General features: G+C 34.4%; 1 protein-coding gene across 2 annotated transcripts; it reads right to left on the bottom strand.

Moving 5' to 3' along the window:
• Window positions 1–4,829: 4,829 nt before the first annotated feature.
• LOC132615353 (uncharacterized) lies at window positions 4,830–8,707 on the bottom strand. 2 transcript variants are annotated; one of them, XM_060329943.1, is made up of 6 exons: window positions 8,443–8,707; window positions 6,912–7,677; window positions 6,772–6,825; window positions 6,491–6,678; window positions 5,721–5,822; window positions 4,830–5,233 (listed from the first exon to the last, which is right to left on the bottom strand). In XM_060329943.1, exons 2-5 carry the CDS (start codon window positions 7,648–7,650, stop codon window positions 5,769–5,771), a joined length of 1,035 nt encoding a protein of 344 aa, XP_060185926.1. In that variant the 5' UTR covers window positions 7,651–7,677; window positions 8,443–8,707; the 3' UTR covers window positions 4,830–5,233; window positions 5,721–5,768. The 2 variants fall into 2 exon arrangements, with proteins under 2 accessions (XP_060185926.1, XP_060185924.1); XM_060329941.1 differs by lacking the exon at window positions 5,721–5,822 and having other exon boundaries at window positions 8,443–8,701.
• Between the last annotated feature and the right edge of the window lie 206 nt (window positions 8,708–8,913).

Here is an 8,913-nt window from a genome sequence, read left to right as displayed (position 1 = left end):
AAAAACTGTGGCCTCAGGCCCAAGCAATACGTATGCATAAACTGTGGCCTCAGGCCCAAGCAATACGTATGCATAAACTGTGGCCTAGGGCCCAAAAATACAGATACAAGTGTTCAACATTAACAATTTACAAGGAACTGAGACTGGCTATAGCTGATAGCATGATAACTGTTTCTGATTATGGGACTCATGCAAATAACTGGTTATACACTGACTGAGACTCATGTGATAACAATGGATAAGTCTATAAAGATTACGTATTGAGTTCATGATGTTCAAAGTGACAACCATGAACGAATTCTGTAACTGCAACCCTAGAAGATAACAATTCTATATCATACCATGAAACTAGGGCTAAACTATATTCTGAGTCAAATTACTGACAAGTATGAAGAATGAGGCGTAGGGAGAATCATGAATATTTCCTAACGTAGATAGTTAGCCTCACATAGCTTAATTTCAGCCTTTGAGCGTAATACAATGTTCGTCAACCCTTTCAACTTTGATCTATATCAATACAAGTCAAAGGGATTTTATATTAGCAATAATATTCATGCTTTGGTTATCTAAGCATTTTATCAAACACTTAGTGGGCATAAAGCTCCACAATCTCCATTAATGGTGTTTCTTCACCCAATTCCCATTCTATTACTTCTAGGTGATTCTACAATCTCAATTAGATGTAATTAACATCATTCTCCATCACCCATATCATTATAACAATCTCAAGTCAACAATTCAAAACCCTACTACAGTTCGTGTAATTCTCTTTACTAAACCCATTTACTATTCTCCCAAGAACTCATCAATTCACTATTATGAATGATTAGAGTGTAGAAACATTACCTTTTTGACGTTCAATCCTCTTGATTCTAGGGTTTCCACGCCCAACAATAATGTTCCACTCACAACTCTATTGAATTAGAAGGGTTTACTCAAGTTAGAAAGAGATTAGGGACTTGAATTCAACCTAGAACCATGATAAAACTTACCTTGTAGGGTTCTTGAGGCTTGAGACTTGTTCCCTCTAACTTTAGGGTGATTTTTCGTGACTAGGAGTGTTAGGAAAATAAACCCCAAGGTTAAATATAACTTAAAAAGCGAAATCCCGACTTTTCACCCGAAACCCAACCTGTTACGCGATGGTTCCGCGATGCACGTGCATCGCGCGATATTCTGCAGGTCGATACTCAGAGTTGCGCAATCGGCCCGCGATGCGGGGCCATCGCACGCGCCCTCACGCTCCCTGAAAAGCGTCACGTGTCGGTTTGATGCACTGTTCGTTAAAATGGTCATAACTTCTTGTACATAGCTCTGTTTGGACTCCACAATATACCGTTGGAAAGATACTTCAAAGAGCTACAACTTTCATGTTTTAAGTTTTCTCAAATTCCCAACGTATTTTCATGAAATTTGACCGTAAGGAAAACGTATCGAAAACTTAGCCGATTCTATAGAATTTTAAGTGTCTTACTATTAGCCATATTGAGATGATCATATCTCCTTGCTCCGACCTCTCATTGGTCTGGTCCATATATCGTTAGAAAGGTATTTCTACATACTACAACTTTCATTAAGGGTACTTTCCCAAATTCCAGACTAATCAAGGATTTATGACTGCCCGAAGTAGGCCTATCAACTATTTTCGCAAAACGTTCAAACCTTCAGTTTTTTTCCACTAAAAATCTATTGACATGAGTCTAACCTTAGTTCTAAGATACGGGTGTAACAATTCACTTGATTTTTTTAGTTCTTTTTTATTCGCAACGATTCTTTTGTTGATGTATAGATATGTTTGTGTTCTTGTGGTTGTATATGGTATTCAATTTTTAAATGTTGGAAGGCATTTCTACTGTAAGTAGGTTTTTTGTGACCTATATTCATTAGTCTTAAAATTATGGACGAGAAATGTTTGTTCGATAAGAGTCTTTTTCAATGTTTAGTGGCTAAACTGTGTATAATTAAAGTTTAGAAAGGACTTATCACTAGCTTTAAATTGCTATAGTTTATTTTAAAAATAGATTTTCTCTTTAATCAATTGTATCGGATATTGCGATATTGCAGTTTATATGGTATTTAATTTATAACAAAAAATGTTGGAACCTTTTTGGGCTATATGGATTTTCTCTTTAATCAATTGTGTTAATGTTTCTGCGTTGCAGTTGTATATGGTATTCAAATTTTAAATGTTGGACAATGTTTGTTAATTATTCTTTTTTTGGCTGCTTATGTATTTTTAGACCATGACTACAAATAGTAATACCATCTTTTAGGTTACTTATTTGATTAATGTAAATTGATTTCATCATAAAATTTAAAATAATATTCATTATATTTTGATTGTTTTAGGACCGCGCGAAGCGCTGACATATTAACCAGTAATCACTATAAGCTAAACACGACCCAATCCTAATAGGAAAGGCATCACGAGGTTATAGCCATGTTGTGAAAGCAAATTTGTGGCGTCCTAGCAATTTACTCTTTAACCATTTTGGTACATTATTATTTAACGGCACTACCAATCCCAGTTGAGTGAAGAAGGAATCACATGATATATTGATCCGCAAGGCGTCACATCAATGTTAATTTTCAGTAACAATATCGAGAAACTTATAAAGACCTAAGTTGCAAAAGGACAATAAACTACTTGCATTTCAATAATCAACTTTGAAATTTATCACCTCAATAATTTCTCATTGTACAAGTCGATTTCACCTGTTCAAATCACTGCAATATCTCCATCATTGTCATATCATCTTGAGAATAAGTGTAACATAGATGGGACAACGATGAAGGTGCTTTTCTTGTTCAGTATTTGTACAAGGGTACATAAATCTTAGAAGGAAAGAACTCCATTTTCACAAAAAACAGAAAAGGAAAAGATCCAAATTTGCTGATAAACTTTGTGAAATTGTCCAAATTTGTCCTCCGTTAATATTAAGGTGAAATATACCCCTGTTATTATAATTATTGGTCCAAATATGTTTTTATTCAACAACAAAAACTTTTAAATACATAAGCCTTTTTTACCAAGAAAAATGGTCAAATTTGCCCTTAAACTATGATGAAACGTTGAAGAAGGGGTTCATTGTTCCAATGACAGTAACATGGTCTTCTTCAACACTCAGAACCTAAACGAAAAGGTCTCTATACCGCAAGGTTAAATTAATCACACTCAAACCTTAAATCATCCCAAATGGAACTTAAACAATGAACAATTGCACCACAGTGTTAAATTTCCATTTCTGTAGAAATTCTATCGGCACAACTGCATCACCAATCATTCTTATATCATTATTAATAACGATGTCAGAGCTCCATATCAACCTATGACGATATTCAAAGTAGGGTTATAGTGGTTGAGGGTCGAATCTTACGACAAAAGTAAAATAGTGATAGGGAAAATGATAAATATGAAGGTGTGAGAGAGATCGTTTGAATGAGGTAGTTTTTTAGTGGAATTTGTGTGTTTTTATATAAGTATCGTCGGAATGAAGCGGTGGAGTAATTATAGTGGTCTTTTGAGAGTTGAGAGAATCAATTGTTATGGTGGTAATTGATTTGGAGCGTTGATTGGTGGTGCTAATTGATTTAGAATAATGATGAATGGTGATAAGTGACTTGTAGCATAATGGATATAGCAGTTGAGAAAAAAAAAAGGGTTTAAGGGTCAAATTTGCTCCTCTACTATTGTAAAAGGTTTAATATCACCCTCTGCTATACTGTCGGTCCATATATGCCCTTAATGTTATTTTGCCGGTTCATATATGCCTTAAAGTTAAAAGAGTGCCTCAAATTTGCCCTTTCTACGTGAATCTCATCCATTTTAGCCAAAATGACATGCTAATTCACCAAATCAATCCTTTTCTTCCATCACTATCCAAAATCACCAATACACTTACCATATATATCATCAGTATCACCACCAACATAAATCAGCTACCTTAGACAATACTAAGATATTTCCTGTAAATTTACGTGGTAATAATAAAAACTTTTTGAATTAGCATTAGTGTTACGTTGATTCGCGGATTCTCAGTTTTCTGCCTAATTTCATTCATTTTCTTCACAGGCTTTAATTTGTATTCATACATTTTACTTTTATGTACCCACTTCCCCCTCTTTATTATTCCTACCTAATTCTGTTCACATTCAGCCATAAAATTAACTACTATTCCTTTGTTTAGTCTTTTCTTTTTTTAGTAAAATTTGTCAACTTTGCCGTAGACCTCAATTATCATAATGTAATTAATGTAGAAGTTTTTATTAACAAGTAAGTTTACAAAAAATATCTTAATAATGTCTAAGGTAGATCGTATGTTGGTGGTAATGGTTTATATGGTGAAGGTGTTGGTGATCTTGGGTAGTTGTGGAAGAGGAAGAGTTAATTTGGTGAATTGACATGTCATTTTCGCTAAAATGGGTGAGGTTAACAAAGGTGGGACAAATTTGCCCCATTTTATAACTTTAAGGACATAAGGACCGATTGTATGACATTAAGAGCATATATGGACCAATACTATAACGAAAGGCAATATTAAACGTTTTTCAAGAGTAGATGGATAAAAATGGTCTGTGTCCAAAAAAACAAAAAACAAAAAATAAATTTGCACAATTTTACAAAGATCAAAAGCAAATCTAGACAATTTCACATAATTCAAAGGAAAATTTGATAGTTTTTCCTTGTAAAAAAAGTCCTATATGTTGGAAAGCTTCCACCATTAATACATAAAAGGCATATATGGACCAATCTTGTAACAAAGGTATATTTAGCCTCAATTATTAACGGATAGCAAATTTGAATATTTGCCTTCACAAAATGATCAATCTACATTAAAGTGACATTTGCTCAACCGGCAAGGCACTAGAAATGATTGGCTCGTATGCACAAAAATACACTGATAGTTTGAAGAAAGCAATCGATATATAGCCTCAAACTATCATGAAAACTGCAGCACTCATCTAATGACTCATATTGTTGTGATGTATGATCACCAAGAATGTTACACCATTTTAAACCACTTTACATAAACCAGACTGTTATACAAGATTTCACAAGTACAATAGATCATGTGAAAACGAGCCACCAAACAAACTAGTAGAATGTGAAGTAACAACCTTAAACAGAAAAAAGATTTGGAACCAACTAGCAGTTCTCTGAAGTCCCATTGAACGAATCCAAGTCTGCCTTGCATCTATCTTTGAGGTCGGTCAGTGTAACTAAACTACCTTCCTGTAACAGCCAAATGAATTCATCATCAGGTACATACATGATATTGGACATACCCTTAGTGGGAGATTAGGAGTTGCGTGAGTAGGAAAGTTTTAATGCAAAGAGTATACATGATGCAACTAAGCATCATTGCCAGATAGACTGCTTGCTTGAAGAGCAGGGTCAATGTCGTAAGATCATGACCAACTACTCTTGTTTAACACAGAGTAGTTTCCATCAGCTGAAACTTGAAATAGTGACAGTTCAAGAAATTAAGAAACGGGAATCAGAGAAAGGCTTTTATTACTTCACTGTCAAAACATGGCGTATTGACATGTCTTAAGCATATTTTGAGGTCAAGATCAAATTGTTTAGAACTACTGAATATTTTTCAAATGAAGGACTCACAGCAAAAGAACAGAGAATAAGAAAGGGATTGGTGAATCAAACATCCATTTGTGAAGTGATACTGGAAGCAAATAAGTAACAAAACACCAATTGATTTGACCTTCAAATATTTCTCTCTGGTCAGCAGTTCGCAAGTGCAACTACATCTCTAATTACTCCCTCCGTCCCAGTTTATGTGGCATGCTTGACTTTTTGGTCTGTCCTATAAAGAATGTCAACTTTCTATAATTAGAAACAACTTAACTTTAGATTCCCCTTTTACCCTTAATGAAATGATTTATAGCCACACAAATGTCTAAGGTTTGTTTTAGACCATACTTTCAAGAGTTTTCCTTTCTTTCTTAAACTTTGTGCCTAACAAACGGTGCTACATAAACTAACTGATGGTCTAACAAGTAATCTCTGGCTATTGATCCTCAAGAACTCCACCAGGACAGAAAAATTAAACAGAGAGACTGTTATTAATTGCAACATGGCCAATTCGGATTGCAAGTAGTGCTGCTTCCTTTTTATTAGTAACAAGTCAAGATGATTTTCAAATTGAACATTGGACTTAGATAAAACACATTTCCTCTCCATATTAAAGATAACAATCTTCTAATCTATGAATCACGTTGCCATCAAAAGGCATATTTGGTGGCACAAGTGTCCTTGACATGAATGAAACTAGTATGAAAGACAATGCACCACACCAACAGCTCAAAAATGCGAGTTAACTTTGATAAAGAAAAATCATTCAGGTTGATGGTCAACTCTCAGTTACTATATGTAATAGCTGAATGAGCATCTACACAAACTCAGAGACTACACAAACTCCCATTTTTAATCTACACAAACTCAGAGACTGAGCAGGACAGTTAGCAAACTTACTAGCTGGTCAGCTTCGTTATGAAAAATATGCTCCATGTGTTGAAAGAGAGACTTCCAGTGACCCATTAAACTTGACTCTAGATTTGCAGCTTCAATATCCTTTTCTGGACCCTCCTCCTTCTGAATCTCTTTACCCTTGCAACTTCTTTCAACTAAAAGACTTGCTTCTCTCTGACTCTTCTTTATGGCTACGTATATTGAAAACAGTAGTTGCATCAAGAAAAGCAGCAAGGATTTTAAGTTGCAATCAGTAACTGAAATATTTTTAAAAGCTGACTCACCACTTATCCGACCCTTGGTATCCTGGTAATGGAGGTCTAACCATATATAAGCAGCTGATCAACACAGAACAAAGACAACTAAATTAATACTCCACTAATATGAACATTAATCAAAACCAAGGTCTGCGAGATATTTTTACCTTTGGTGCAAAAGGTACAAGAGCAAGCTTTGATTGACTCAATGCTAGCACTTAAACTTGAATTATTCTCACAAGTTTCTGTTCCTGCACATGTGTCAAGTTTAACTCTTGATTCCTGTGACTCTGGCAATCTTGCAAAGTCTACTGACCCAGTCTGACTCATAACTAGATTATCAAGACCTTGTTCATCAGGGCCATTAGGAAATATATCTGTGTCACTTTCAGTACCCTCGCTATCCTCGTTAATTTCACAACTCGGAACAGCATCATGGTCTTCCGTTCCGGACAATGCCGGCACTGGCACCGGCACCCCAGTTGCCAAACAATCCTTATCATTTATAGCTTCAAAATATTTCTTTTCAATAGCACTCCCACAAGCACTTTTGTTCTCGGTGGTATCTCCGATTATACTTTGGGAGATAGCAGTAGATGAATCAACACGTGACAAATTGGGATCCTGGTTTTGATTTGGTAAATTTGAAATCCCTGATACAACATCTACCTTTGATGATGAAATCTTGTTACAAGGACGAGGAGCAACACAAACACGTTTGGCATTATTTCCGTCATCAACCAAAACAAATTTGCTCCCTACATTTTCACTTCCCCTATCTACAGATTTTAGACTTGAATTGCCCAAAAGTGAAGAAAATGGTCTTTTAGTTCCAACCTGATTTGTTATATTTCCCAAAACAGGACGACTTTTGCTACGCCTTTCAATAGCATTATCTTCATCCATCCTTAAATCACTAATCCAGTATGAACCCTATCAATAAAAAAAAGCAATCTTTAGCCCTCAACAATTAAAATTCAGTGACCCTATCAATAAAAAAACAATCTTTAGCCCTCAACAAACCAAATTCAGTGATCATATCAATAAAAAAATAAAAAAATCTGTAGTCCTCAACAAATAAAATCCAATGACCCTAGTAAATAAAAAAAAAAAACAAAAAAAAAAACTTAGCCTTCAACAAATAAAATTCAGTGACCCTATCAATAAAAAAAAAAACAATCTTTAGCCCTCAACAAACCAAATTCAGTGATCCTATCAATTAAAAAAAAAACAATCTTTAGTCCTCAACAAATAAAATTCAATGACCCTAGTAATTAAAAAAAAAAAAAAAAAAACTTAGCCTTCAACAAATAAAATTCAGTGACTCTATCAATAAAAAATAAAAAATAAAACTTTAGCCTTAAAACACATGAATTTCAAGAACCCAATTCTCAAATCTACCACAGTTCATTAAAACCCTTAGCTTTTGACACCAAACAACAATATACTTTACTAAAAACAAGACCAAGAATTAACAAATATAATTAGATAAATGAATGTGATATCATTAATGACTCACAAATAAGGGTACAAAGCTCCTTTTAACACATCTAATCAAAGTTACAGCTACTGTACAGATAAAACATTAAAACCCTAGTGAAATTATGGGCAAATAAAAACACTCAAAAAAAGAAACAAATTTTACTAAATTGAATTGAATATCATGAACACATTGTTATGGGGTTCTTGGATACTAACCTTGGAGAAAAAATCTAAGACTAAATCAAGAAAGATTGTTCGAACTAAATGTACAGTCTTGAAAAATGGAATCTTGATTTTATTTTAGAGCAACTGCTTCAAAGATAAAGGTTGGTTTTTTTTTTTTTTCTTTGTTTTGAGAGAAATGGGGAGTTTATTGTTGTGTGAGAAAATGGTTTGAGTAAAGTTTGGGCGAATTTGTGGGGCGGGAAATTGAATTTTGGTAAAAATAAGGGATCCGCCTTATTTGTTCAAAACCTGCCCATGTAACTATGGGCGCGATTTTCTTTATTAATTGGAGGGAAAATGATTGGGCCATCAGTTGTTTATGTCCACTATTAAAGCCTAATATAGATGGGCTTGAAATTTCATTCGGAAAATTACATCACATAGCCATCTGGCTGAATACATTGCATAAAATGGCGCTTTTAAATTTTTATTTCATGTTTACGTACGCGACTGAAAGTTGAA

This window comes from Lycium barbarum, chromosome 10, assembly GCF_019175385.1.
Source record: "Lycium barbarum isolate Lr01 chromosome 10, ASM1917538v2, whole genome shotgun sequence".
Taxonomy (NCBI): domain Eukaryota; kingdom Viridiplantae; phylum Streptophyta; class Magnoliopsida; order Solanales; family Solanaceae; genus Lycium; species Lycium barbarum.
The sequence above is the reverse complement of the archived record's forward strand: the minus strand, read 5'-3'. Positions and strand labels throughout refer to the sequence as shown.

Bases quoted from the DNA above. Each gene is read 5' to 3' on its own strand.
- LOC132615353 (XM_060329941.1), bottom strand. From the start codon at position 7,650: ATGGATGAAGATAATGCTATTGAAAGGCGTAGCAAAAGTCGTCCTGTT. The intron at 6,679-6,771 runs GTGAGTCAGCTT...CAATATACGTAG, and splicing joins TACCAAGGGTCGGATAAGTG to CCATAAAGAAGAGTCAGAGA. The intron at 5,234-6,490 runs GTAAGTTTGCTA...TGGCTGTTACAG, and splicing joins ATAACGAAGCTGACCAGCTA to GAAGGTAGTTTAGTTACACT.